The sequence below is a fragment of the Aspergillus steynii genome (genome assembly GCF_002849105.1).
Source record: "Aspergillus steynii IBT 23096 chromosome Unknown P170scaffold_2, whole genome shotgun sequence".
Classification (NCBI taxonomy): Eukaryota; Fungi; Ascomycota; class Eurotiomycetes; order Eurotiales; family Aspergillaceae; genus Aspergillus; species Aspergillus steynii.
In genome coordinates this window covers 941,370-969,220 of record NW_020194399.1, presented here as the reverse complement: position 1 = coordinate 969,220, position 27,851 = coordinate 941,370, and the positions used below count along the sequence as shown (strand labels likewise).

The following is a 27,851-nucleotide window of genomic DNA, read 5'->3' as shown; positions in this document are numbered from 1 at the left end:
AAAGAGGGGACATAAATGTGAAGTTACCCCGATACTTCCACAAATACTATTTTCATCGTCTCCATCTCAATTTGTTTTGGGGTTGCTGTCCCATTACTGGGAAGCATAGTAAACGCCGCCCGGAGGTTGAGGATAGTAATAGGTTGGACCGGGAGGTGTCATCATGCCACCCATCCCGACAATTCCGTTAGGCCCGGGAGCACCGGGCACCGCAAAAGACGAGTTCGGATGCATCTGCATGGCGTCGTAGAAGTACACCGTGCCGCCGGCCTCGTGGGCAACGGTCCCCGCTTGCGAGGATTGTTCAGTTGATGCGTGAGCTCCGGGAACCATGTATTGCGCGTGTTGCCCGGGAGGGAATGACGGGACCGAGGCGCCTGGACCTCCGCCGGCATTGTACGGCGCGTACTCGCCCCCGGAATTCGGATAGAAGACCGTACCGGCCGGATAGGGAGCCGGGTAGTAAGCTTGGGGCTGTTGGAATCCGTATGGTTGGAACGGTTGAGCATGGATTGCACGATCGGGTATGTGGGAGGACGGGGTCACGGATGAATGAGCCGAAGGTAGAGGACCGGAAGCCTCTGGGGCATACATGGGGCCGTTTGCGGGCATCGGCACCTGGTGATGGAACGGCTGTTCCTGCTGGGGCTGAGGGGGGTTGAAGGAAAAGCTCGCCGGCGTTTCAATGTCGGCGACAGAAACTGCCTTCTGGGGACGAGGTTGATGCATAGGGATTGGAGCCGGGCGGCTCTCACGATAAGCGGGATTCAAAGTCTGTGGATGAGGAAGAGGGGGTGGCATGGTAGATTGAGCTGCCACTGCACCTGCAGGTGGCATTCCTCCAGGGGGACGAGGTGGAGGGAGCCGAACGACCGGTTTGCCATTTTCCGTCGTTAATATAGTATGCCGTGAGAGAACCGAGCCCGCCGGTGAGGGATACCCTTCCTGCGAGGCAGTCTTTCCGACCGACGACCTTCGACTCATCGAGACACTCGGGGTGTAGGAGGAGCCGCCATAAATACTCGAGCGCCGACCTCCATAGAACCCCCCTCGGCCACGGCCACGGAAAGCCTGCTGGTTAGGTCGGAGTGCCCGCGGTATAAATATGAAAGATCGTTCCGTGGCAGGGAATATATATCTGGGGTTTTGTCCCGGGAGCGAAATCCGAACAGGCTTGTCTCGACGCAGAGGCGGCCGGTGCTGGGGCAAACGGGTATGCTGTTTCTTCGCCACCGCAGGATACGAGGCGGAGCTAGTCATGCCCGGCAGGAAAACCACAACAGGCACGTTCCCAATCAGGGTCGTACTCGAAAACGATCTGTTCGGAGGGGATGACCTGGGAGCCGTGGGGACAGGCCTCGGAGGGTGGTTGGAGACAGCTGCCGGAGCAGTAGGGAATGTAGATGCGGGTGTATCGTCTCCAGCAACTGTGTCGTGGAGATCATGAGTCCATTGCCCTCCGCTAGCAGCTGGTTTCACGGGATGCCTGTATCACGGTTAGGGTCAACACAGTTGGTTCATTGAGAGCGGATGCGTGAGAAATGACAATGGACTTACCGGCGCACGTTTCCGTCCACAATCAGGCCATAGGGCCTCGATTTCGACTTGTTGAACGGCTTGAACCCATTGGTCATCGACTCCGTAGATCGCTTATCGTGAAGGAAGAAGCTTCCCCGCGTCGGCACGAACGCCGGGTTCTCGTCTCTCTCCTTCGAGTACTTCTCATGCTCACGACGTTTTCTCTCGGCAAAGGTTTCTCTTCTCGGTTCCGTGGGCGGCGCGGACGGCGTCCTTCCGGTCTGTTGGCCCGTCTCCCCTTTCATGTGGTCGAAATGGATCTCGGCCACCTCGTCTGTCTCGCCCGATATCTTCATCCCGTTCATCATAGCCTCGGTGTCGGAGATGGCGTTGGCCACAGCCCGTTTGCCGGGGGAGGCAGAACGAGGCCTCCCCGACAGGTGACTTGCCTGAGGCACACGGCCATTGACCGGATGGCCATTGGTGTCGGCCCCCTGCGGGGAAATCGACACCTCATCATCGCTATCATCACTTCCCTCGCCATCGGCATCGTCGTCTTCTTGGTGACTGATACCCGAGCCTTCACTCAGGGAGTCATCATCCAATTCCCCATTTATCGAGCCTTCATCCTCGCCCTCCTCCTCTCGCCTTCTGCGCCGGCTCGCACCGATGTTGTGACGACGCGGAGCCATTCACGCGGGTATGTGAGTAGTGATAGATCTGGACGGACGGTGGTCGGGGATGGCGTCGAGTAGGGGAACGGCGTAGCTGGAACGCGGTTCAGAGGCTGTCGGAATGGAAGCACCGACCAGAAACTGCGGCGAGACCGGCGGCCTGCAAGGAAGGGCCACGGCGGGCGGGAACGAGACACTCCCAAGTGAACCAAGTGGATAACGGATGGTCAATAAGACAGACGGACGACTAGAGTACAGGGAGTTGATGGGAATCCGATGCGCGGGAACAAGGGCGAGGAGGGACGGGGGGAGCAGGTGGAGAGTTGAGGAGAAGCAATGGATTTGGTGGTTTCGGCGATGAGCCATGACATCTCTTTCGATGTCAACCGCCCCGATCGGGTTAGCGCCCACCCAAACCACATCAGCGATTCTAGAACCACGAATTCCGAGGTTTCGCTTGATCTCCTGGATAAACTACGTTCTCCTACGGCCTCGCCGGTCAAACATTCTGGCTCGGGGTGGCGTTGCCTTCGACTCGACGCCCAAACGCATGTTTATGTTTGCCCCCGACCGACAAACAAAGCCCCGTTCTTGCGCCTTAATCTCTTTTTTTTTTCTCTTATTTTATTGATTATTATTGTCCTTATTATTAACCGCGCGCAAGGATCGACACCCCGTTGCTGCCTGACTAAGCCCCTCTGTCGATGCGTCCACATGCGCGGATCTACTGGACTTGATACATCAGAATACCAAGCGACACACGGCGCATACGGTGATAGAAGAAGAAAGAAAATAAAAAGAAAAAAAGAAAAACTCCCGAAAATAACTTCTGATGGTGGGTATCAGGGGTCCAGGACCATATCTCCGTTGCTTCGACAGCAACGACTGACTGTATGAACAGGCTGCTGACCGTGGCTATGCAAGGTCTGTTGTAGAGTGAGAATCGGACCCTGTCGTGATGGCAACTAACTAGAAGGAAGCTCGGGGTTATACCACTAAAAAGACATAGGCTGACCACCTCCGGGTTTCATCTTGCGCCTTTCTCCAGCAAGGGATCCATGGATCCAACAAGAGTCGCCCTCGACCGTTCTTGAGAGAACGAGGTCATTCTTTCGCTCTTGCTGTGTAAGTAGCCTTTCATAATGAGTCTCTTTTCTATGTCTTCCATCGTCGACACCTCAATCGAAAGTGGTTTTCTTTCCCTGGCCCTCGACAATGGCACCGCTCAGTTTCTGCACAGTTCCCTCGTCGTATCTCGAATATTCCGGCTTTCTGGGCTTCGCAGGTCGGCCTTGCTGTCTCCCGGCTGAATTGTCAGCCCCACTGACCTCCCCAAAGTCATTGCCCTTGGCGTCTTTCTCTTTGCCAAATCGCTTCTTGTACCGGGTGGAAGCATCTTCTGCAAATTCCATCCGCATGCGTCGACCTAGAAGCTGGTTCACCCACACCCTTCTCTGTCTCGGTTTCTTGGGCTTTTTACGCTCCTCGGCCTCGGATGCGGAATCCTCCTCATCCTCCTCGTCTTCGTTGACCATCATAAACCCTCTCACCGCTGCCTCCGCTGCCGCAATGTCCTCAAACTGCACCCAAGCATAGCCCTTGCATTTCCCGGTGTCCTGAAAAGTCGCCACATGTACATGCGCCACAGTCCCGCATTGCGCGAAGTGCTCTTCAATGGCTTCCTTCGTAGTGTCGAAGCCGAGATTACCGACAAATATGCGCCGCGAGGGAGGGTGGCCAGACGATGTGTTGGTACCGGCATGTTGACCATCCTGCTGGCTTTTTTCCGGTCTTCCCACGAAGCTCTTCGCATCCTTTATCAACACGCGCCGTCCGGACACGAGCTGCTCGCTCAGACCCAGGGCCTCCTTGGCGGCCCTCTCGGTGGAAAAGTCGACGTAGGCGAATCCCTTATTTTGCGCTTTCCCAAATTTCTCCGCGCCTTTAGGCATATGAATTCTGGTAATGGTGGTCTCGGCAAATGAACAGTTGCTGGTAAAGAACCGGCGAATGTCATCCTTGTTCACGGAGAACGGCAGATTTCCAATCCAAACTCCATAGTCGGAGCGTTTCGCGGGAGCCTCCTGGGCATTCGCCGGAGCGTCCGTAGTTTGTTCCGTGGCTGGCTCTGATGTAGTCTCGGAGGTGTTCTTCTTAGCCTTACGCAAGGCCTTTTTGGACGGAGGCTCAGGAGCAGAGACGTCAATCTCGATTTCGGCTGCTTCTGGCAACTTGCGTTTCTTGTGAGTTCCTTCACCAATACCGGCCATTTTGGGTGTTGTTCTTCCGACAATTATAATTATTGAGGAACCAAAGAGAGTAATACAGAACGAAAAAAGGGTGTATCGATATTCCAGTCACAAGTAGATGTGTAGAGAGAAAGTCGAGTGATGATCAATTCGTCGACGGGAACTTTTTTTTCTTTCTTTTTTTTAAGACGGGCAGAAAGCGGCCGCCCAGCCGCCGTCGGCTTCTCCGTCCGGGACTTCTTGGCGAGCTGCATCTCATCCATCCGTCCCAGACTCCGACGCTGCGCTTCTCGCCATCTCCATCTCTTTGTCGCTCAACCCCTTCTATCCTTGGAATCGTCGATTATAGAGACATCCTTCTTGAAGAATACTCGTGTTATTTAAGGCTTTCTTTAGCCACCCCTTTTCACCATGTCTCAAGACGCCGACGACGCTCGATCTGTCGCTGAAAGCTTACCCGATGCCCCTACCAAGCAGTCATACCGATCTTTCAAGTAGGTATAATCATGTGCGACGTTGCAATACCCAATACCTAACCTACTTGCAGGAAGAAGTTCGCGAAACTCAAGGTCAAGTTTGAGCTCCAGATGAGGGATAGCGAATTACTCGTCCGCGAAGAATTGCGTATCCAAGACCTCTCGAACCGAATTCAGGAGCAGAACGAGTGAGTTGACATCATATGATTCCCCCCTTCCCCCATTATTCGTTTCGCGATCACTCAATTGACTCCAATGCAGTCAGCTTCTAGAGGTCCTTTTGGAATTCAACGACAGTCTTCACATTTCGCCCGAATTGCGGTACGATCTAAGTGCATCCGGAGATGATGCTCTTCTGCCGGACGGTGAAACACGACCTTTGCCGTCGTATAACGACCCGGACGCGGCACAGTCGATGTTAAACCACGCCAAAGATGAGGTTGCGACCGGTAATATGACTGCTGACAGCTACCGTGAGCTGGAGAGCGCCGTCAAACAGGGCAAAGCATTTGCGCCGCGGTTAGATTATACCTCGCTGCTGAAAGTCCCCCACACACTGCCACCGATGGAGGAAGAGGATATTTCGGCGGATGGCGTGTTCGAACAAGGTCTTGGGTTCTTCACGTCAGAACACGAAACGGAACATTATTTGGCCATGGATGCTAAATTGGGCGATGAAACCGCAGCCCTGCAACTCAGCCGGGCCCCTGAGAAGGCGACGTTTGCCGATCGGGAGAGAGAAGCGAGTCTGCGAAACTCGATCTCAGTTTACAACTGGCTGCGGAGAAACCAGCCTCATATATTCTTGCAAGACAACGAGAATGCTTCCGAGAAATCCGGCTCCCGACCATCAAACCTGCGCACCTCCAAGAAAGCGCCCGGGGCTGCTCGAAAGGACGAAGAATTCAATGATGACGACAGCGTCTTGGATGCCGGGCCTACACCCTCAGGTGCCAAGGGCAAACGCAAGCGCGACGACGACAGCGCAGGTAGAAGCAAAGGTGGGAACAGCCGTTCCAACCGAAAGAAAAAAGAGGAACCCTCTTCTGCCGCCAAGCGCTCTTCAAAGAGGTCCTCCGGGGTGGGAGCTTGAGCTGCCTGCCTGGTTGGTATCGGTTCTCGGTGCCTGTGTAATACTATTAGGAAGATCTTATTTCTTGTTCTGTTTATTTTTTGTTTTCCCTTTCGCATAATATACCTTGGTGCGCTGACGAAAGCCAAGTGAAATTTAAATGAAGGTTTGGTTTGATTGCGCTGGACAACGATATCTCTAGTTTCTACTCCGTACTTTGTCGGGCGATGTGTGCTTAGTTTCCCAAAATGTTCCACATAGGACTAAAATTTGTTATTTTGCATTTTTCTTCCAATCCAGTGCGCAACCCCTGCAGAACATGTCTCGTAAAATCCAGAAAGAGGCCGACTTTGTACTTTGTACTTTGTAAATCGATCATGATAGGGCTTGGCGTGCACGTGTGCCTCCACATTCTGTTTGTTCTGTTTGTTCGGTCCGAGAAAGTCTTCTCGTCTTTCCTGCCAAAACGTTCCATCTTTGTAAACGATCGGGATCGCCGCCTGCAATAATAGCTCGCAAAGGAAATTATCTACCCCCCAATTTTCAGTGCTCCTCTCGGAAGCGACCCTCATAGAGAATGGCTATTACCATTCTGCCTCCAGTTGTGGATGATGTGGATATCCCATCCGACTCCGACGTCGATTCGATGTCCGTGGACTCAGATGGCGGGGTCGGAATAGCGGCAGGAAGAAGTTCAAGGCCGGGTAACCATTCCGGCCTTGTAGGAAATACAGGGATTGTCACGCCCGGCGAGGTCGTGACTGACGACCCCCAATGGATGAGGTCAGTTTCCGCCATGCTCCCATATCGGGAGTGCGACAGCTTCATATCACAATGACGCGAACTCACCTGTATACAGAGGACACGGTACCTACACGAACCCCCTCTCGACCTCTATCATAGCCACCGTTGCCGGAAACGTTCAAAAAACCAACAAATTGCTTTCGGTCCAGCCCCTTCGAGCCCGTTACAACCCGGAAATCGGTGACCTTGTGGTTGGGCGTATTGTCGAGGTTCAGTCGCGCCGGTGGAAAGTGGACGTGGCCGCCCCCCTTCTTGCGCAGCTTCCGCTTTCCGCGATCAACCTTCCCGGCGGTATCCTGCGTCGGCGCACAAGTGCGGACGAGCTGCAGATCCGGACTTTCTTCAGCGAGGGTGATCTGTTGATTGCCGAGGTTCAGAATGTACACTCGGATGGCGCCGCCTCGCTACACACCCGATCATTGAAATACGGCAAACTGCGAAACGGCGTCTTTCTTGCCGTGTCCGGGACCGGTGGCAGCGGCGCGTCGCGCTCGAATGTCAAGGGCGGCATCGGCGCCGGGTCTGCTGCGGCCGGCACCACGGGCGGAGTCGTTCGGTCTCGGAGGCAGGTATGGACCATCAGCACTGCCAACGGAGGTGGGGATGTGGATGTCGTGCTGGGAGTGAACGGCTACATCTGGATCTCGAAGCACGCGGATGACACCGCCGCCGCGTCTTCTACAACCGACAGCGTCTCGATCACGCGCATGGAGGAGATGGTGTCGAGCTCCATCTACTCCAGTCAGAACGACGAGATCCCCCCGCAGACGCGACGAGAGATTGCCCGACTGGCACAGTGCATCCGCGTCCTGGTCCACGGAGGAGTCCGAGTGGACGAAGATACAGTGATGGGAGCATACGAGGCTAGCCTGCAGGTGGACCTAGAGGTCGGGGATGACGATTACGATGACGACCACCGGGGAGAAGGTCGAGAATATCTGGAGGGTAATAAATCCCGGAGGATCTTAGAGCTGGCGTTAGAACGGACATGAGAATCTGCTTTGGGACGGTTGTGTGTGTATGCTTGCGACGAGATTAGATACCCCCCTTTGGTAATAGAGTTCTTCACGGCGATGCAACCACCGGACAGGTCAGGAGGGTTCAATAGGACTCAACAATAGTTGTAATCCTTGGACTATAAGGACTATAGGCACTATAAGAGTGCTGGACGTCACTGCGGCCTGAGGCCCGATAAGCCACTCCCCGCATCACGTGGCGATAGGCGCGCGGTCATTGGCTTCAATGCCTCAATTCTTCAATCCTTCAGCTGTTTCTTCGCGGTTTCACTGGTTCGAGGAGCCTCGGGAGAAGATGGGAGCCTGATCATCTGCCTGCGCCGTGATCCACCAGGAGGAAGGAGCCGGAAGACTCTCGCTCGTCCAGCGTCATTCGCGCAGTTTCTTATCGGCCGGACTGCGATCACGGGGTCCCTCGTGCCAAAAGTCTAAAAACCGACGGACTTTCCTCGTCTCTCGTCTTTCTTTCTTTCTTTCTTCCTCCCTTTTCTCTCTTCTCCTGACTCTCATCCGAGCGATCAGTTCCCGTCCTCGCAGTCTGATTTTTCACAGTTGGTTATACCATGTCATTCGTATCGGAGAAATTATTTTTACTGTCGACAACTTCCATACCTTTTGCATAGCGGGTCTGCACACCATTTTGGCTAGTCCCTACTTTTCTACTTACTCACGGACAACCACCAACCACCAACCACTCCCCCTTCTCTGCCTCGATTATATTTGCCTTTCGGGAATCTCACCCGTCTCCCTTCCCAATCTCCGCCTCTTTTTCGTTCCGGTCTCTTTTCTCCTGGCCACTCACCATGCCTGATCTGCGTCGTCAGGTCTTCGAGAGCGGCAAGACGATCTCTCGCAAGGCTGCCTCGCGCGAAGGGTCTCGTCGAACCTCTCGCGCCAACTCTGCTCCAAACTCTCGACAGTCTTCCCAGAACGCAAGTAGACATGCGTCTGACGAGGAGGACGCTGGAAATCTCAGCGACGAAACTGCATTGAGGTGAGCCTTTTTCCTTTTCCTGGGATTTTCCCCCCTCCATTCTCTTTTCTTGTTCCTGTCGGATCCCTAGTGGCGGGATGATGTCATGGTAAGAAAGAAAAAGAAAACGAAAAATCTAGGTTTACTAATGACGATTTCTATCCGATAGTATTGGCTCTCTGGACGATCTGACTGATAACCCTGACATCGACAATACCAACTGGGCGGAAGAGCTTAGTGACGTCGTCGAGGACATTTTAGATCGGAAGCGCAGCAGTATCTTGAGCCGCGAAGAAGCATACGCCGCATTCTGTCGCCTGTCCAAATGTCATTACGTCGAAGAGCAGATCCGCTCCCGAGAAAGCGATCTCTTGGCTGCCTTCTGCCGGAGCGTCAAGTTTGAGAACAGCGTGCGCGAGACCACTAGAGCACTCCGCGCCCTCGAGCTCCTTGCCATCACCGCCTTCGACAACACCATCTACGAAAATGTCGAGTCCCTACTCACTCGTGCGATCAGGGACTCGACCTCGCACATTGTCAAGGCTGCCGCCATTCATTGTCTCGGCGCATGCACCATGTTTGGAGGCGCCGGCGAAGAAGGCATCATGGACCAGATGACATTCCTCTTGGACATCGCAGCCTCCGATGGACAGTCCATTGACGCTGGCGATGATCCGGCAAGTGTCACGGCGGCTCTTCAGGAATGGGGAGCCATGGCGACCGAGATTGAAGATCTGGAGGGTGAAAGTGAGGAAGCCGTCCAGATCTTCATGGATCAACTGAACAGCGGCGATTCGTCGGTTCAGATCGCCGCGGGCGAGAACATTGCGCTTCTGTATGAGAAGAGCTACACCCCCCAGGAGGATGACGAGGATGATGAGGAAAGTGAGGAAGACTCGGACGAGGAGTCCTTCATGAGCACTCGGGGCGAACGCGACGGCCCCAAGCTGATCAAACGCTACAATGCGTACCACAACACGCATGAGTTGGAGAGTCAACTCCAATCGTTAGCCACGGTGCACAACAAGCACATCAGCAAGCGGGACAAGAAGAGCCTACATAGTAACTTCGCCTCGATCTTGACCACGGTGGAGAACCCTCGGCGCGGGCCCATGTACAATACGGCGATCGACCAAGAAACCAACCGACACTACGGCAGCAAGCTCACCGTCAAGATTGGCCGACAGGGCGTGATGAACATCGACCGCTGGTGGAAATGGATCCGACTCAACTCCCTGCGCCGCATCCTCCAGGGTGGTTTCGCGCAGCATTATTACCAAGGCAACCGAGCTGTCCTTGACAGTCTTCCAGTCATGGTCCGTCAAAGCACACCGGCCGATCGAGATCGAGGCATGGCCAAGAAAGCCGCCCGATCGCGCAATAACCGACGATGGGCCGTTCATCAACAATCCGATGAAGAATAAGGTCGACAAATGACTGGTTTACTAAAAAAGAACGGGTGGATAAAAAGTGGCACAAGGGTATAACTTGAGCTATATGGGCGTTTTGTTTTTGCTTTTTATATTTCCTGGTTTGGTTAAATGCCATGCTCGTGTTGCGTTTTCAGACTTAGTTAAAGAGGTAGAACTATCATTTGTTCATTGTAATTTCTAAGAGGTATAAAAATCGCACGTTAGAGAACTCTTCCTATATAAAACTCTTGGTTTATATATCGCGGACGACTATTTTCTATACATCAAATATTTAGGAGATTGTCTCAGAAGAAAAATCTAACTAGTAGAAGTAGAAGAATAGTACTCTCTGAACCGAAAGAAATGGGGAATATAAGTAGAGGAAGGGATGAAATCAAGGTCAAGTAAACTTCAATAAAATGTACAGTGCACACAAAAATAGCCCCTGCACATTTGATTCTATATGTCCCACCCAAGAGAGATATACAAAAGACAGTAGATAGATACCTAGGTAGCTTCGCTACTGTTCAAACACCGGGACCACACCAGACCAGCTCCCTCGGGACCGTTCCTCCCAGTATCCGTCCTTGCCGGATTTCAACCGCCAGGCGACTTCGTCATCGCCGCCGTCGTCGTCCACGCGGGTGAACCACCGTGGCGTCCACGACTCGCCCGTGGCTTCCATCTCGCGGCGGCGCGCGCGCTGGCCCTCCTCGAGCTTCACCTTGACTTCCTCGGCGCGGTCCACGTCGCCGTCCTCCAGGGCGCGCTGGTCCGGTCGCAGACGCGAGTCGGTCGAGGGCAGCTTGTTGGATTCGATGGGGGTGATTTCGTTCAGGGCCGAGGCGAACGTGGTGAGACCGTAGTGTTTGGGGGCGTTGGACACCAGGGGCCCGGCCTTCCAGACGGTGGTGCCCGTGGGCGAGCCGTTCTTGGTGAGTTGGAGGGAGGTGGTCCAGGTGCCGGTTAGGCCCAGGGGGAGCTCACGGCCGGACGAGTCCACGGCCTTGGTGCTGACTTCTTCGCTGCGGCCGGAGAACATGCCGCCGGCCTTGAAGACGGAGACGGTCTTCTGGCCGCTGGTTTCGTTGGCCAGAGACATTTCACCGACCGGCTCGACATACTTCTCGCCGGCGATGATGTTGCGCAGGAAGCAGGTGGCCGAGGACCAGCTGAAATGCTCGCCGGTGGTGTGCAGGGTCAGGCGCATTTTGCCGTCCGTGATGATCTCAGCCGACTTACCCCAGAACTTCTGCGTCGGCATGGGGGATTGGGCAAGGCTCCAGTCCTTGCTGTCCGCCTGGTACGCCAGCTGCACGGGTCGGTGTGAAACCTTCTCGGCGATGAACCGGAATCCGAGATCTTCGCGGACAAGTTCGTACGTCTCGCCGAGCATGGGGTTGAAGGGCTTGCGGATCGCGCGCTCGCGGACCCGGCCGTTGGACAGTGACGAAAGGGCGAACGCGGTCACGTAGACAAGTCGCTCGACAGGGTCGGAAGCGCTGGCTGCATGATCGAGGAGGGGCGAATATTCCACCACCTCGGCCGCACGTTGCAGGAGAGACAGCGGTTCGTTGGAAGATACCGGCATAGAGATTTGCGACAGATCCTTGCCGACATTTTTGCGGAGGAACCCAATCAGACTAGGGGGCATCACCGTGGGAGCAGTGATGTTCGAGCGGCGAGGCACATTGCTGAGTGGCAACGGGGTGAGAGACTTGGGACGGATGGGGAACAAAGAGGAAAAGCGGTCGCTATTGGGTGCAGGGACGTCGGATTCTTCGTCCTCGCTGTCTGAAGGCGCGTCATCGATCACCACGTCTTCCTCGGGCTTGGAAGTCGCAGCGTCGGGGCTCGTGGCGCCGTCGGCGGCTTCGTCGTCGCTGTCCTGGATGGTCAGTAGGGGAGACGCGTCGCCACCGTCAACGGCATCGAAGAACTCCTGCGACACGTCCGACTCAAAGCTGCGGCGGGATTGGATGGGGAGACTGGGCTGCTGCTCTCGCCGCTGCTTGCTCTCCGCGATCAGAGTTGAAAACTCGCTCACGGCATTATCCAGGTCGCGGAGAACTGTCAGCAGATGTTCATGAATCTCTTCAATCTGATCGGGGTGACTGGAAATACTGCTCGGTTTCCGATCACCGGAGAGGGAGCCAGTATCGCCGGCGCCGGGAGCCGGCACGGCCAGCTGAGAGGACGAGGAGGCAGCGACGGCGGTCGGAGGCCGTTTTTGTTGGGCGGCCGAGCTGGTCTTGCGCTTCCAAAACGGGCGCTTTTCTCGCGATTCGGCATCACCGCCGTTGGGCTCGCGGGGAGGAGGGCTCGGAGATCGGGCACGAGGTCGCTCAACTGCACTGGCGCTGCTCAAGTACTTCGGATCCGTATCTCTCGCCAGCCGACGGATGAGGTCTCTCGACCCCGATACCTGGCTAACCAGTCCTTCAATACGACCCCACTCGCGATCATCGGACACGGGGGGTCCGAAACGCTGCGACGGCACGCGCAGTAGCGGCTCCGGTGACAGAACTTCTTCGGCCGGGGTCTTGGAAGAAGAGGCCTTCTCGAGGGCTCGTTTCCACGAAATGAATTCCTCGTCGTTGCTTGCACGTAAGTGCCAGATCTCGGTGCCGGAGTCGATGGAAATCTCGCGGGTTTTCTCATTACACGCCACGGCCGCCAGAGAGAGGGGAATCGAGCCTCGCAAAGCGGAGGAATTGCGGTCGTGATAATAGGACAGGGTCGAGGTTTTGAAATCCAGTGAGAAGAACCGTCTTGCCCATCCCTGATGCCGCTTTCTGCGTCGCTTGTGCAGGATGCCGGTGTGGATCAGGCCCGAATCGCAGTCAATAGTCTGCGGGAGTGATTTGGCCGTACTGTTGCCCCGTCGCCGCGAGGTCGTAGTCTCGGGCGCATCCGTCGCCTGAGACGGCTGGCTGGCGGCATGAGGGACCGGGACCGACTGCGGAGGCAGCGCCGTGGGGTAAGTGAGCAGGACGAGGGTCACGGTCTTGGAGATCTGTTTGGAAAAGGTGTTGTCAAACACAAGCGCATAGTTTCCGCCCTCGTTGGCGGGCACGTCGTAGGTGCCCTTTACGATCTTTTCAGCCTCGCATTTGCCGAGCCAGCGGATCTGCTTCAGGCCGAAGCCTGCCAACCGGTCGAGAATCGAGGCGGATGAATTCGATCGCGAGCTTCCGGTGGATGGCAGGTTTTCGGTCGAGTCGGTACTGTGAGAATCTCCGGCCGATAGACCATTGGAGCTCAAGACGGCGGAATGACCGGGATGCTTGAAAATTCCGAAATTGAGGGACTTCTTATGCGGCTGAATGCTCCAAGAGATGGTATGGCCGGGTTTGACATTCACCCAGCGAACAAAGTAGGACTAGACACAAGTAATTATCCATGATTGACTGTCAGCGGAGAATTCGTTTTAACCCTTGGAGATAGGGGAGTCCAGCCAGAGTCTGCAGGTGTCAGTTGCTCCGGAGGGGGGTGGGACTCTGCATGCATTCTCCCCTTACCTTGCTATGGATCTCCAATTCCTCCATGGCCGCCATATTTGCGCGGGGGAGGAAGCAGCCGACACACTAGAGTGGAACGAGGCGGAATTGGTACTTGAAGGAGCCAAGTACACGGAGGAGATAGAACGACGATGGAAAAGAAGAATGTTTTCGATTCCCAAGGAGGGCGATGAGGATGCGTGGCCGGAAAGGACGGACAAGAGGTGGGCGAGGCGCGGCTGATGTCAGGTTGGGGAAACAATCGGGACAGGATTGTTGGATTCCCCACTGGCCAAGATCCCGAAGAAGGACAGGGAAGAACACGCCCCGGATAACCGACGATAAAGAACGAAGCCGAGGCCGAACGGGGAGGTGGGGTGGCAGAGACCAGAACGAGAAAGGAGTGAGTCTACAGAAAGAAAGGAGAGGAAGAGGGAGAAATGCGGAGAGCGCGGAAGCTCAGGGAGGCTCCGCGGGAATCACATGGCGAGTTCAGCCGCACCCAACTTTGAGCCTCTGCAGGGCCGAGGATTACAAGAAGTCATTCGCTTGTGCTTTGCTGCTGCATCTTTTGATTTCGTCCCAAGAAAAAATAAGAATAATAAAGGAAAAGGAAAAGGGAAATACTGGTGACAGGGGAAAAACATCAATCACCAAGCAATCAACACCATCCGAAGCCATGAGCATCAAGAAATATTACAGTATACAGAAGAGTAAATAAGAGAATCATCCCCTTTCCCCGTCGCTCAACCCCTATCTGCGTTTACCCGCCTGCATGTTGGTAAACATCAGTTTGAATCCATTGCAGAGCGCCCGCATGTCGGGGTAGGGATTGCGTTGCAGTTCGTAGCCCTGAGGGATCACCTTCACCGGCCAGCTGTGGAGCTGGGCGTTCTCTCCGGCCTTGAAGCAGAGGAAGAAGTAGCCGGCGTGCTTGGTGTCGATACAGAAGGAGTAGGCCGACCGCTTGGGGTTGGCTTTGGTGTAGGTCTCTAGCCAGGAGTCTGCGCACATAAGGTCAGTTCCCAAGTCGGGTAAACAAGACGATCGAAAGAACTAAGAGGAACTTACAGGTGGCATCCTTGCTACCCTCCTGGTACTTCTCATGTAGTACCATTTCGTCCACCTTCTTGGCCATCGCCTTGACGTGGTTGAAGATCAAATCATCCAGATCGCTGTAGGTGTATCGACCGCCCACCTTCAGAACGCGCCCGACGGAGAACTCGTTCTCCTTGTCCAGCTCCAGCACGTCGATATGCTGGAACACGCCGTCCGAGACCTTCCACGTCACCGCCAGATGGTCATGTCCCTTCGAGGACGGCCGGATCACCACGTCGCCCCGGCTCTGCGACCCCAGGAACTCTTCGGCCTGGGTGGAGTTGAAAGGCCGGAACAACGGATGCTTGATAACACGCATGGCGCGCCCGCCGCTCTGGGTCTGCTCCTGCATCGACTCGCGATCCTGATGCTCCTGTCGCTCGTCCCATTCGCCCTGCATGCGATCCTGCACCTTGCCCACCGGTCGGCTGACCTGCTCCTCGCGCAGCGAGACGTTGCAGGTGAAGCTCTTCCGGTTGAGGAAGAGCACCTTCGCCGGTACCGTCTGATGCGGCGAGTATAGGGTCCGCACCGGGATGTCGTATCGATCCGTGAGCTCCGACTCGGGCACGAGGGCGTCGATGCCGCAGTCCAGCTTCCCGTCAATGTGGTCGTCCGACACGCGCTTGATAGAGATGGGCACCACCATGCCCTCGGCCAACGTATCCGCCGTCTCACCCGTGAGCATGGTGAAGATATCGTCCGTACTGAGGAAGACATACTGCTTGCGCAGCTCCTCGTACGGTTGCTGGAGCTCGGCTCGAATCGTCTCCAGAGTGGCTCGTTTGCGCTGGTTGAGGTTCTTCTCCAGTTGCTCGGCATACTCTTCCAGGATCAGGTCGTTCACTCGGTCCTGTGCCTCTTCACGGAACAACTTCCGCACGATCGCACCCGGTCCGTTCTCGTCCGTCTCCGCCTTGATATCCTCCTCGTCCAGCTCCAAGGCATCGGCCGCCATCTTTCGTGCAATGTCGTAGTCTTCCGGGTGCACTCGGGTGTTGTCCAGCGGGTCGGCGTCCGGGTCGGCGTTTTCGAAGTCGATGTACAGGAAACTAGCGCAGTTGTTCCACACCTTCACGCCCATGGCCGGATACTGCGCATTCACGCCCAGCAGCTCTACTCGGTTGTTCACGACGCCGCCGTTCATGTTGACGATCTTGAGCAGATGGGCCGCCTTACGCGGGCCCAGGCCACATACGTAGGGGAGAAGATTTGCGGTCGCCGAGTCAGTGACAGCCTCGTTGATATCCACACCCACCAGATTCACCATATCGACCAGTGCCGTCTCCAGCTGCTTAAGAAGCAATTCCTGACTGACCAGCTGCTGCCCCGGCTTGAACTGGATGGAAACAATATCCCGACCCAAAGATGCATACTCCTTCAACGGATTCTGTAGGTACTTGGCCAATGCGACGCAGTAGTGTGATAGGGGAGCGAAGCTAGGATGATCCTTCTTGGCCCGCTCGCTGTGCTGGTAGAGTCGCGCCACCTCGTCGTTGACAATCACCACCTCCAACCGATCGCTAACCTCGTCATCTCGGTCGTCGGTGTACGGAGCACTGCGCAGGTCTTTCTTGTCGACAACATCGGTGAGAAGCTTATAAAGCCGGCGAGTCTCTGGGGACGATCCCGAGACGCCGATAACGTCGGGCCGGCGTCGACGAACGAGTTCATCAAAGCCTGCGACATCCTTGCCATCGGGGACGCTGCGATCCCGGTCACCAATCGAGAGATCCGTAAATTTCCCGTTCTCTAGCACGCGACCATCTTCTTCCACGTAGGCCCAGTGGATCGGTTCCCGTCCGACAATCCCCGATCCCATGGATAGGGCCAGCACCCGAGGAACGGTACCCAGCACCATGCCCTTGGGCTTGTAAGGGGCTTGGTCTAGTCGTTGGGAGAATGCCTCGCGACATTCCTTCGCCACGTGGTTCTCGCATTCTTGCCGGATGTTTTCTTTCACGCTGCGGTTGATCAGACGCTCCAGCTTCCCCAGGGCCATGTCCAGGACGTCCCGACGGGCGCGGTTCCAAGCGTCCGCGAGTTCACTGTAATTATCGGATTCGATATCGGGGTACAGACGTTGGCGGAAATTGTCGAAGTGGTCAAAGCGAACCTTCACCTCCACCAGACCTTCCTCTTCGGCCTTGAGCATGCGGAGGTACAATTCCGGTCGACGGGCGATGTCGCTAAGCTGCTGGTTGCGCAGGTATTTGAACTCGTAATACGGATGCTGTTCATCAATGCGTCGCAGGCCCTTCTCGGTTCGGAAGCAATCGACGGCGCCGTTCATGTAGTAGGCCTGTCGGATCACCTTACGCATCTTGGGGCTGACGACAATCTCCTCGGCAAACATGGTTTTGGCCGCTTTCAAAACGTGGGATGAATTGGAGAAGTCATTGTCCACCAGCCCGTCGGCCATTTCGTCGGGTCGATCGACTGGATCTTCTGTATATTGTCGGCGGCCCTCTTTGAGAGCATTCTGTGCGAACGCATCCGCAGAAATACCAAATGCGCGCACTACTCCGTAGGCCTTTCCGTTCCTGACACGCTCGAAGAAAGTCTTGCTTGATGCCTTCCGTCGTTGCGTCTCGCCAGTGGCTTCGCCGTTCGTCAAGGCCATGTCTCGCAGCTGAGACGCATATTGGAAGTGAATATAGTCTTGCACGTCTTGAAGCTCCTCCATGGTGACGGCAGCCGGAAGCATCTCCTCTACTACCGAGTCGTTGACCTGGAACAGGCTCTGCAGGTTGTCGTAGGCCTTCTGAATCGTATTCCGTTTGTCCACAAGAGCCTTGAACTTGAGGTCATGGTCGAAGATATCCCAAAGATCCGTCATGTTCAGGAGCTTTTCCGCCTTGGTGGTGAACTGCGAGGCATCTGCATCGTAACCGGCCCCGTCCACGGGAACCTTGACGGCGTGGATCATATAGTCTTTCCGGTGCTGGAAGATGAAAGGAACTTCCCAGTCGTCTGTCACCAGGAACTCCAGAACTTTAGCAACCGAGCGTTGGAAGGGTTCCCGGAGCTCGGGCTCGAGGCGCTTTTTCAAGAGCATGAGGTTCGAGATCCAGGCCGCCTCCTCGCGGAATTGCTCCTCGGTCAAAGAGACATCACGGTAGGGCTTGCGAGCAATCTGGTGTCGTTCGGGCTCGTCTAACAGACGGATTTGGTTATCCTCCTCAGTCAACATCTTTTCGGCCAGCTGCGACGGTTCGAAGACATCCTTCAGATCCAGGTGTTTTTCCTCATCCACTTCCTGCTCCTGCTCTTGGTCTTCCATAGCCAGGGCAAAATAGTAGTCGTCTCCATCTCCGAACGCGGCGCGCATATCCTCGAGAGCGTTCTCATCCAAGCCCGTTGCATCGGTGGTTCCCAAGTTAGACATGAAGTTCTTGGGGCGGGCGATTTCCAAATCCTCTTGTTCCCGCTGGCCCTCTTCATCCGAGAAAACATCTTCCTCGATGAAGTCATCCATTTCATCGTGCATCGGCCTCCGATGGCCGGGCCTGCCATAATCGCCCGCCGGCTCCTCTTCGTCATCGGAGTTGAAGATGTCATTGATGCCCTGAGATGGTTGCCGAGAATCACCGCCTTTGTGACCACGCTTTAGACGCTTGAATTTGGACTGCTCCAAACCAGAGAAAATTAGCCGCGTTGCTTTCTCCCCCGGGGATTGCCTCTCATCGCCCAAGAAAGTACATAGAAAGAGACTGGTGGCGATCTTACCTCGGCAGCGGCCGGGGGTGGGCGTCCCGGGTCAAGCTCTCCGATAAGCTCCAAATCTTCATCGTCCAGATGCTCATCCTCGCGCTCGCGTTCTTCCCTTCGGCGCTTCTTTCTTTCCCGTCGCCGCTCTGCGCGTTCTTCGAGCTCCTCATCTTCGTCGACGATGAAACCTTCGCGAACCTAGCAAACGGAGGATAGGTCAGCAGCAGGAACTGGGTAGATTCAAACACCGCGTGGCTTACTGCGCGAGCGGCCTCTTCGTCGTCATCCTCGTCTTCGTCTTCTTCACTCGAGTCGTTGTAGTGATTCGATTTACCCGCACCCTGACGGGCGCCCCCTTCGTAGTCATCGGCGAGCTCCTCCTCATTTTCATCATCATCCAGCATCGCCTCCCCCTCGATTAGGTCACGGGCGCTCATCTTGGGGGTTTCCGGGCAGAAAAGGTTCGGGATGTAGGGAGAAAAAGATCGTTGTTGTCGAAGTGAACAAAGGAAAAAGAGCAAGGATAATCAAAGACCGCGACGGGATCCACCACCGAGACCAGCAGCAGATATTATTCCCAGCACAGAGAGCTCGGATAAGAGAAGGGAGAGGATTGAGAGGGAAGAAAGAGAGAGAGAGAGAGAGGAATGGATGCAGAACAAGAAGCGACGAGCGACTTGAGCGAGGCTTGCGGCCGGAGCCGTGGCGCAGCTGCTCTCACCGCCCGCAGGTGTGGCTGAAGACGCGACGTCACGTGCAGGGACGGATCAGGTGATTCTTCGTTCAATTCGCCGGGAATAAACCGAGGTGTTCTACGCAGTAAACAATATCTATAGTTCCAAAACTCTACATTATACAATACACAAACTAGACAAACACTGGGATCAGCTCGAGACGGTCAGATTTGGCGTCTGGGAGCGGCTGGCGCTGACGTTAAGGGTGGATGATTGCTATCAATAGTTCTTTTGACTATTGACTTTTCTGTCATCCGTAGTTACTCCGTAGGACTCCTGACGTTCTCCGCCCACCGTCTGCTTTATCTTCGGCCGCCGCTCCGTTGTATTGCTATTTGATCATTGTCTAGCCGTTCAGAGGGAGTGACTCGAAGAGGTTTGAGGGAAAGAGTACCGAGTAGAGAGTAGAGTAGAGAGAAGAAAGAGAATCAAGAGAGTAAAGAAAACTACCCCACCTGCAACTGGCGTTGGCGCCGCATCTCTCAGGCCCTCAGGCTCCCAGGCGCTCAGCGCCCAACCCACCTGGTTTGTCTCACCAGCGAGTCTATTCTTCCTCCGTCCCATTAATCAGTCCGAACAGGGCATTGTCGGCGCATCTGTTCCATCGTCGGCGCCTTGCATTTTTCTTTCCATTTTTTTTTTCTTTCTCGCTCTCTCTCTCTTTTAAATCCATCCCGTCTCCCTCTCGATCCCCTCTCTCCCCCTCTTTCCCTCCCCCCTCCTCCTTCTTCTTCCCTAACCCAAGGGACACGCAACCTGCAACCATGGCCGACCAATTCAAGGCTCGTACGCTAAAACGCAAAAATGTCAAGGGTCTTGCCCTGAACGCCGCCCCGAAACCGTCGGCCAACGCCTCTGACGGCGATGCCCAGGCTCCCGGCGCCGTCGGAAACAGCGAGAACAACCGAACAACAGACACCCTGGAAATTGGACTGGAATTCCGACTCGACCTCCGCAGTGAAGATTTGGTGACTCTGAAGGAACTGGGCGCGGGAAATGGCGGGACGGTCTCCAAGGTTATGCATGCCTCCACGAAGGTCGTGATGGCCCGAAAGGTATGCGCCGCACTCCGGGTGGATTAGACCGCATGAAAGCCGGCTCACTCACTCATCACAAACGCAGATCATTCGAGTCGATGCCAAGGAGAAGGTGCGCAAGCAAATATTGCGGGAGTTGCAGGTCGGACATGACTGTAATTCCCCGAACATCGTCACTTTCTACGGTGCCTTCCAGAATGAAGCGAGAGATATCGTCCTGTGCATGGAATACATGGATTGCGGGTAAGTAGACAGTTGGACGTTGCCGCCTGGATTGAGGACTCTAACCGTCGGGTTTCTCTAGTTCGCTCGACCGTATATCCAAGGACTTCGGTCCCGTCCGGGTGGACGTGCTGGGCAAAATCACCGAGTCGATTCTGGCGGGTCTGGTCTATCTGTACGAGGCTCACCGCATTATGCACCGCGATATCAAACCGTCCAACATTCTCGTCAACTCGCGGGGAAACATCAAGCTGTGTGACTTTGGCGTGGCCACGGAGACCGTGAATTCCATCGCCGATACGTTCGTCGGAACTTCGACCTACATGGCGCCCGAGCGGATCCAGGGCGGTGCGTATACGGTGCGATCAGATGTCTGGAGTGTGGGATTGACGGTGATGGAATTGGCCGTGGGCCGATTCCCCTTCGATGCGTCCGATGCGTCCGCCGGGGACCGCGCCAGTGCCGGACCCATGGGTATCCTGGATCTTCTGCAGCAAATCGTGCATGAGCCCGCCCCCAAGCTACCCAAGAGCGATGCATTCCCTCCCATCCTGCACGAATTTGCGGCGAAATGTTTGTTGAAGAAGTCCGAAGAGCGGCCGACGCCCCGAGAACTATATGTACGATGCCCCTGGGTTATATCTCTCCCCTGTGTTCCTCTCCGCTAACACCTGAATTCAGGACAAGGACGCCTTCCTGCAGGCGGCGAAGCGCACGCCCGTCGACCTGCAAGAATGGGCCATCAGCATGATGGAGCGACACAACCGGAAATCCTACTTGGCTCCGGCACCGCCCAAATCCCTCAGGGAGGAGGCCTCGCAACCCAATCCCAGCCCGGCTGCTGCCCCCAAACCCGTGTCCAGCAAATCCTCTCGCACGCCGCAATACCCCCCCTCGTCCGGCGATATCCCCTTGAACATGCCTGCCGAAGTGTCCTCGTCCCATTCCCGCCACTATCAGTATCCTTCCAACCCGTCGCCGCGGCCCGGCCGGTCCAACCGGTCTCCGCTTCTCTCTCTGGAGCACTTGTCCCTGGAAACCAAAGACGACGAATATCGCTCCGGGCGTCGTCCGTCGCGCGCACACCTGGTGGATCCCATCTCCGCCGTCGATGCCCCCGCGCGACCTTCCATGAGCTCCCGCTCGGCCAGTTCTCACAACACCAAATCGCGGATGCCTCTCCAGTCCTCGACGCACCCGGTTCGCGCCGCACCACCGCCCAGCGGACCTCCGCCCCCAGTGCCCACATCCAGCGGAGCATCGTGGCAGCGCCAGCCCGGTTCGATGCGCGGCAACCACATGACGGGGGCCGTCTAAACCAGTGGACTTTTGGCTTTATCGATATCATCCACTTGGCTGTCAATGAACATAACCTCCCCTTTTCGCCTCTTTGCCGCCAGCCTGGCCAGCGATTGAACCTTTTATCTCCTCGCTCCTAGAGCCCTCCTTCATCTGTCGTTCTTCTCCCTCAAACGTGTTGATCTGCTACGTAAGCCCTTTGTTCCATCCTAGAGAACGAAAAATGATCGGCCTGTTTCTTGCGCCGTGGACCCACCCCATCCCTATTCCTGATGATTTCTGCATCGGCAAGGCGTCTTCATTCTCCCTTTTGGCTTATCTGTTATTTTATCTTTGTGCTTTGTGTCTGGTCATTTCTCGTCTGTTACGCCGCTTTGTGTTTCCTGTCTATGTTGGTTCCAATCACAAATTGTCTTTGGTCGACGCCAGTATTTTGTCAGCTCAGATGTCATCTCGAGGCTGGAACTCTTGCATCTGAGTCCCATTTGTTTGATTACGGATTTCCCCTGTCGATACAAAGCGCAGAATCAGAATATACGAATGTTTTTTTTTTTTTTTTTTTTTTTTTCTTTCTTTCTTTCTTTTGGTTTGATATCATGTAGATGTCGAATTCAGCGAGCACTACCAACGTCGTTTCTCGGATAGATTTTTGCGCGTGAGGGATGGTAGGAATGGAGAGAGACGAATAAAAGCGAAGAAAGGAAAAGAAAAAGACAGACAGACAGACACCGCACCGAATCATGCACAGGAAAAGAAACGACACCGGTCCACGCGAGTAAACAGCCAAGCAAAAAAAAGAAAAGAAAAGAAAAGAAACCCGTGAGAAGAACATCATGTCACAGAAACCAAACAGCAAGAAGCAAATCAGACACCGTATACTGTAGTCACACCCATACAACAGTTTCGATCAATCGTTCTACAAAAAAGACCTTTTGCATCGTCCCTCTGCACCCGATTCCAGCGACACCCACGGGAAGATTGAGAAAGTCGAGAGACAATAAAAAGTAGTAATAAAAGGGAGAGATATAAAGAGACAGTTATAGAAAGGTAAGAGGGAAAACGTCAACAAGAAGAGAGTTATTTCGTCGCCAATTCTTGCCCGGGGCCGGGAAGAGGAGGCGCGATGTTGGGCCGCGGAGCCAATTCGACCATCGCCGGCGTCTTTCCTCCTCGACTGGTCGTCGAGCCTCCGCGGCCAGCGACTCCTCCGCCTCGACCATGCGATGTAGGACCACCTCCGCTCGGTTTGTCCTGTTCCGCTTGCTGACGAGCCGCCTTGGTCCTCGGCCGCCGCGGGTTGCCTCCTCGCGACCCGGGACCACGCAGAGGAAGGCCGGTTTCCTGCGATATGGGAACGGCGGCTGCCAGGGGCACTTGATGCTGGGTGGTTGGCGGTCCTCGTCCACGACCTCCGCGTCCGCGGCCACGACCACGTTTGATTGTACCGTCGGCGCTGTTGAAGAAGAACGTTAGCATTACCTCCGACGCAACCACGAGGTCTGATATGGGGAATCACGTACCGTTCCACCTGCACTTTCTCCCCCTCGGGCACCAGAGGTCCACTGTATACGAAAAACCCATCTTTGCTGGCCGCGGCCTGTTCCTGCCAGGCTAACTCGCTGTCGTCCACGAAGGGATCGTCTCGGTCGTACTCCTCCATCTTCTTCTTGCGGCGTTTCTTCTTCCCCTCCGCAGCCTCGGGTCCGTTCGTGCGAGCCGCCGACGTGCCCAGCGCCCCCTCCCCTTCCAGATCGCTGTCACGATCCATTTCGAGGCTCAGATCCTCGTCTGCGCTCTCTCCAGCCGAGACTCCGCGGCCTGTCTTGTCATTCCGTTCCAACGCAGCACCTGCCGCAGCCACGCGGGCCAGTCGCTCCTTATGGGCAGCAAGACGGGGATGTAGTGCTGCAAACCCATATTGCTCCTCCGCTAGACGAGCAAAATTGACAATTCGATCGCCATTGCCCTGCAAGGGGATATGCAGAACGATACTAGGTGTGCGCCGCGAAGAGGGGTCATCAGAGGCTGCCCCATCGCCCATGCCGAAAAGCGCATTGGAGATCAGTCCGGAACCTTGGGGTAGCGGGGGCGGGGCTTCTTTAGCTCCGCGAGCAGGCTTCGGCGATGAAGGGTCGGATGACGGCGCCGTTGGAGGAGCTTTGTTTTCCTTCTTGGGAGCCTTGACCTCGGGGGAACGAGCAGGAGGATCCGCGTCGACGTCCATGGGAGTCGGCTCAGGCGATGGCGCCCGATGATTATTTGACGAGACCGGCTGCGAAGGCTCCGGCATCGACGGCGGGATCGCCGGCGCAGGCTGGGGCTGCGGCGACTTGTTGGGAGGCGGAGATCGGTGGGAGGGCTGCGGCGGTTGCGGATTGGGCGCGTAGGGTGATCGATGAGCATAGGGCGATACTGGCTGGTGTTGAGGGGGGTGTAGCGGCGGAGGCGTAGGCGCGATTACCGGCGTGACAGCCGGGGAGGGAGAGTAGGCCGAATGACCATGTCGGGGAGAGACATACGGCCGGGGAGCATAGAGCGGCGGCGACGAATTCGTCGGGGGATCGATTATGCTGGCAATGGCCGGGGACGCACTGGCGCGGAATGGTGGTTGCGGCGACAGCGGGCGCGCCGAAGGGCTGAAGGCAGAGCTAGGAACCGGGGTCGAAACCGGAGCAGGAGCGGGACTGGCCGTGTCAAATGCCGAACGAATGGGATCAAAATTCTGGCCACTAGTCCTGGTCGGCGGCGGCGGCGGCGGAGGTTGAGATTGAGGGCGCGGGGGCGGCCCTACGGGAGCCATCGTATGATAGGAGACCGCCGGCACCGGAGCAGGAGGGGGTGGCGTGGGGTGGGACGACGGCGGTAGCGACGCGGACGACTGCAACGAGGGGGCAGGTCCTTGGTGCAGGTGGGATTGGTGGTGATGGCTGGGAAGGGCAGAGGCCGGGGGAGGAGCCGGAGGACTGGCCGCGGGGGTGGTAGGAGCTGGAGCTGGGGGAGCTGGAGCTGCCGGGGGAGTTGGAATTGGAGCGGGCGCAGGGACGGCAGCTTTCTGCTCTGGAGACGTCCCCTCCAGCTTGGGCTTCTTGCGAGAATGGGACGCAGAATTCGTCGACGACTGAGCGTTCGGCGTGGACACGGATTTATCGCGTTGGCGCCGATTGCCCCGTTTCGACTCCTTCTGATCCGGGCCGTCCTTATCCTTATCGTTCTCCTTGTTGCTGTCCTTGTCCTTGGTTTTATCCTTGTCTTTCTCTTTCTCCTTCTCCTTCTCCTTGGATTTGGTGGCTTTGGTTTCCTTTCGGTCGAGATCTCCCTCGTCGTCCTTCTTGCGACGCGACCGTCGGGGGCGAGATTCACGGGGTTGGGCGTCGACGAGAGAACGCGGGTGGTGATCGTCCTGAGCCGGCCAGACGGACGGCTCCGGGGACATGATGGAGGGAGACAATTAGGGTGCGAGCATCGAGATCGTGACGATGGAGGATATGAACAGTGGCGAGGTGGAAATGAGTGGCCGGCAGGAACGCGATTTTTGATGGATCGATGCGAGGGTTGAGCTGTCGGGAAAATAGACTCCAACACACAAAAAGACGGGAAGAAAAGGGAAAAGAGAAGCCGGAAAAACGAGAGCGAGAAGGAAAGAAAAACACGACTGGATGGAAGAAAATGGAATGGAAGGATGGGAGGGGATGGGGAGGGACAGGAGGATGGAGGATGGAGGATGGAGGATGGAAGTCGCGGAGGAAGAGAGAAGAAAACACGAACGGGAAAAGGAGGAGGAAAGGAAGGGAGGGAAGGGAAGAGTTGAATCTGGACGAGAGGGAGGAAGCGATGGCAGAACAGCAACCAGAAAACGAAAAAGAAAAAGAAAAAGAAAAGAGACCAGCAGGAGGTCACGGCGAGAGGGGAAGGCAGCTGATTGATGGATTGATGGATTGACGGAGCGATTAATTAATGGCTTGAGTGCTGGAGGTTGATTCCTCATAGATTATCATCTCGTCGCATCTCGTCGACGGTTACATACTCCGTCCATGCGGTGGGTGTTCTGCAGGGCGGGAGTTACAGGGAGGTCTCGAGGGTACATCGATACCAGCCAGGCAGACAGCATTTACAGACTCTTTCGAACCGCACTCTAGATCTCCGAATCTCTGGATCTTCCCAAGTTCTACCGCAGTTCCTCCGTCGGATCCTCGCAGTCTCGTTTGATATCAAAGGCGAAATCAGATGATCCGCCCTTCCCCAATCGGGCACATTCATCAGGTGATGGCGCTATCCCCCGTCGGGACTAGTCCGCCTCCATTTAGCTTTTGAGCCGCATGCTGACTCAGCCCTTAGGTCATTCGGTCCCCGCGCTAGTCCGCCTCGGGATAGCTTCATTGTCGACCGTTTCGGACATTTCTTCCTCGCATCTTCGCCTGTCCGCGCGTGCTCAACATGGCGTTCCGTGGTCAACGTTTTGTATTGGATCTCGATGATGAGGAGGACCAGGCCCCGCCGGTCATTGATCCTCAGGATTCCTCCTCGTTCTCCCTGCCTGGGATGATCGGCGAGATCCGCGAACGTGAGCCGACAGCTGCCCCCGCGCCTCCGAAGCCTCCCTCCGCCGGTTTCCCTGCACATCGTCGTCGCGCCAAACCGTCGGCTTTCAAACAGCGACGAGATGCTCCTTCCACAGCCCCAGCCCCGGCTGCATCGGTCTCCGGTCCGGTTGACGAGAAGACGGAAATCGGGCAAGAAAACAGTCGCCACCTAGCAGCCATGTCCGCGGATCAAATCCAAGCCGAGCGGGAGGAGCTGCTGGAATCCATGGACACGTCCCTCTTGGAGAAGTTCCTTCGCAGAGCTCGCATCGATTCTCCAGAGGAATCCTCGACTCCCCGGCCAGGTCCTTCTGCATCATCTCCCCCGCCGACGACACGCTCGACAGAGCCCACGCCCTCTCAACAGGTCCCATCTGCTCCCAAACCCACCATCAAGCCTGAATCTGCGCCGCGCAAGGACCAAGACAAGGCAACTTCTCAGCTCGACGACCGAGCTCCGACACATCTCCCCGACGATCTACACCCAGCGTCCGAATTTCCCACCGACGGGGCGGTCCACTTCCCAACTCCGCCCTCCCAGTCGTCCACCATGCCCAACCTCGACCCATCATCCCCCTCATTCCTCTCCGACCTGCAAAAGCACTACTTCCCCAACATCTCCCACGACCCGTCCGCTCTCTCCTGGCTCAAGCCCCCCTCTGCGGAAGCCGACGCTCCCGACGCCGAGTCCGCATACCACCCGGCCAGCGAAGCTCAAGCCGTTCATCCCGCGAATCTCCGTTTCTCCTTGGTCGGCACCGTCCTTTCTCCCAGCACGTCGCTGGCGCTGCCCACGACCCTCGGCCTCCACCACCACGGCAACGACCCGCACGCCGCCGGGTACACGATCCCAGAGCTCGCGATCCTCAGCCGCTCCTCGTTCCCCGCGCAACGGTGCGTCGCCTGGCAAGTGCTGGGCCGGATCCTGTTCCGTCTCGGAAAGGGCGAATTCGGCGAACGCGGCAGCACGCTGGTCGAGGGACTGTGGTCCGTCGTCGAGCAGGAGCGCGTGGTTGCCGGCATGCTGGCCGAGGCGGACGGGGGGTCATCCGACACGAAACGAGATAAGGAGCAAAAGGCAGCCCCAGGGCCCTCCGGAGTTGGCAGCGGTATCGGTCGTCACGCAAGTGCCAAAGCGTGGGCCGTCGAGGGAGTGTGGCTCTGGCAGTCGGGAGGTGGTGGAGATCGAGGGATTCTGAAGGAGGGAGAGTTTCGATCGCAATAGTCTCTTTTCTCTTCCTTGGTATTTTTCTTCTGCCATGTCTCCTTTAGTGGCTTTTTAAAAGGCAAAAGTGTAATTTAAGGCTGGCCTGGCGACGTATGGCGCATGGGGATGGTCTATTTATTACCACGTAGTTAGTATTCGCCGTGATGAATGAAATGACCAAGTTTATGTTTATACTTTAAGACGATGCCTTGAGATAAACTAACCCCTCTATGTTATATTGATATTCAACGCAATCAATTACCAGGCAT

General features: G+C 56.0%; 11 protein-coding genes across 11 annotated transcripts; 6 read left to right on the top strand and 5 right to left on the bottom strand.

Moving 5' to 3' along the window:
- Positions 1 to 93: 93 nt before the first annotated feature.
- On the bottom strand, positions 94 to 2,210 carry P170DRAFT_352841 (uncharacterized protein; the record flags this gene model as incomplete). The annotated part of the gene is made up of 2 exons (XM_024843941.1): positions 94 to 1,486; positions 1,558 to 2,210. The coding sequence occupies 2 exons, from the start codon at positions 2,208 to 2,210 to the stop codon at positions 94 to 96; spliced, it is 2,046 nt and encodes a 681-aa protein (XP_024707016.1).
- A 190-nt stretch (positions 2,211 to 2,400) lies between these two features.
- On the top strand, positions 2,401 to 3,229 carry P170DRAFT_83918 (uncharacterized protein). Its single transcript, XM_024855412.1, has one exon. It carries the CDS (start codon positions 2,529 to 2,531, stop codon positions 3,087 to 3,089), a length of 561 nt encoding a protein of 186 aa, XP_024707015.1. The 5' UTR covers positions 2,401 to 2,528; the 3' UTR covers positions 3,090 to 3,229.
- P170DRAFT_433583 (putative RNA binding protein Rnp24) lies at positions 3,078 to 4,577 on the bottom strand. Its single transcript, XM_024848526.1, has one exon. It carries the CDS (start codon positions 4,460 to 4,462, stop codon positions 3,371 to 3,373), a length of 1,092 nt encoding a protein of 363 aa, XP_024707014.1. The 5' UTR covers positions 4,463 to 4,577; the 3' UTR covers positions 3,078 to 3,370.
- Positions 4,578 to 4,695: 118 nt separating this feature from the next.
- Positions 4,696 to 7,863, top strand: P170DRAFT_453327 (exosome non-catalytic core subunit RRP4). The gene is made up of 5 exons (XM_024851357.1): positions 4,696 to 4,935; positions 4,989 to 5,105; positions 5,179 to 5,998; positions 6,564 to 6,772; positions 6,849 to 7,863. The coding sequence occupies exons 1-5, from the start codon at positions 4,853 to 4,855 to the stop codon at positions 7,783 to 7,785; spliced, it is 2,166 nt and encodes a 721-aa protein (XP_024707013.1). The 5' UTR covers positions 4,696 to 4,852; the 3' UTR covers positions 7,786 to 7,863.
- Positions 7,864 to 8,663: 800 nt separating this feature from the next.
- P170DRAFT_433580 (IFRD domain-containing protein) lies at positions 8,664 to 10,364 on the top strand. Its single transcript, XM_024848525.1, has 2 exons — positions 8,664 to 8,891; positions 8,952 to 10,364. Exons 1-2 carry the CDS (start codon positions 8,881 to 8,883, stop codon positions 10,204 to 10,206), a joined length of 1,266 nt encoding a protein of 421 aa, XP_024707012.1. The 5' UTR covers positions 8,664 to 8,880; the 3' UTR covers positions 10,207 to 10,364.
- A 100-nt stretch (positions 10,365 to 10,464) lies between these two features.
- P170DRAFT_433579 (oxysterol-binding protein related protein OSH3) lies at positions 10,465 to 14,091 on the bottom strand. Its single transcript, XM_024848524.1, has 2 exons — positions 13,716 to 14,091; positions 10,465 to 13,576 (listed from the first exon to the last, which is right to left on the bottom strand). Exons 1-2 carry the CDS (start codon positions 13,749 to 13,751, stop codon positions 10,715 to 10,717), a joined length of 2,898 nt encoding a protein of 965 aa, XP_024707011.1. The 5' UTR covers positions 13,752 to 14,091; the 3' UTR covers positions 10,465 to 10,714.
- A 151-nt stretch (positions 14,092 to 14,242) lies between these two features.
- Positions 14,243 to 19,143, bottom strand: spt6 (chromatin-remodeling histone chaperone SPT6). The gene is made up of 4 exons (XM_024852070.1): positions 18,764 to 19,143; positions 18,522 to 18,701; positions 14,766 to 18,420; positions 14,243 to 14,698 (listed from the first exon to the last, which is right to left on the bottom strand). The coding sequence occupies exons 1-4, from the start codon at positions 18,938 to 18,940 to the stop codon at positions 14,448 to 14,450; spliced, it is 4,263 nt and encodes a 1,420-aa protein (XP_024707010.1). The 5' UTR covers positions 18,941 to 19,143; the 3' UTR covers positions 14,243 to 14,447.
- Positions 19,144 to 20,001: 858 nt separating this feature from the next.
- On the top strand, positions 20,002 to 21,813 carry ste7 (MAP kinase kinase Ste7; the record flags this gene model as incomplete). The annotated part of the gene is made up of 4 exons (XM_024847459.1): positions 20,002 to 20,292; positions 20,360 to 20,517; positions 20,579 to 21,116; positions 21,178 to 21,813. The coding sequence occupies 4 exons, from the start codon at positions 20,002 to 20,004 to the stop codon at positions 21,811 to 21,813; spliced, it is 1,623 nt and encodes a 540-aa protein (XP_024707009.1).
- Positions 21,814 to 21,940: 127 nt separating this feature from the next.
- P170DRAFT_83650 (uncharacterized protein) lies at positions 21,941 to 22,554 on the top strand. Its single transcript, XM_024855410.1, has one exon. The coding sequence runs from the start codon at positions 22,068 to 22,070 to the stop codon at positions 22,395 to 22,397; it is 330 nt and encodes a 109-aa protein (XP_024707008.1). The 5' UTR covers positions 21,941 to 22,067; the 3' UTR covers positions 22,398 to 22,554.
- A 318-nt stretch (positions 22,555 to 22,872) lies between these two features.
- P170DRAFT_349239 (uncharacterized protein) lies at positions 22,873 to 25,228 on the bottom strand (the record flags this gene model as incomplete). The annotated part of the gene is made up of 2 exons (XM_024843728.1): positions 22,873 to 23,248; positions 23,316 to 25,228. The coding sequence occupies 2 exons, from the start codon at positions 25,226 to 25,228 to the stop codon at positions 22,873 to 22,875; spliced, it is 2,289 nt and encodes a 762-aa protein (XP_024707007.1).
- A 986-nt stretch (positions 25,229 to 26,214) lies between these two features.
- P170DRAFT_433575 (transcription factor Rba50) lies at positions 26,215 to 27,760 on the top strand. The gene has a single exon (XM_024848523.1). It carries the CDS (start codon positions 26,230 to 26,232, stop codon positions 27,598 to 27,600), a length of 1,371 nt encoding a protein of 456 aa, XP_024707006.1. The 5' UTR covers positions 26,215 to 26,229; the 3' UTR covers positions 27,601 to 27,760.
- The last annotated feature ends 91 nt before the right edge of the window (positions 27,761 to 27,851 follow it).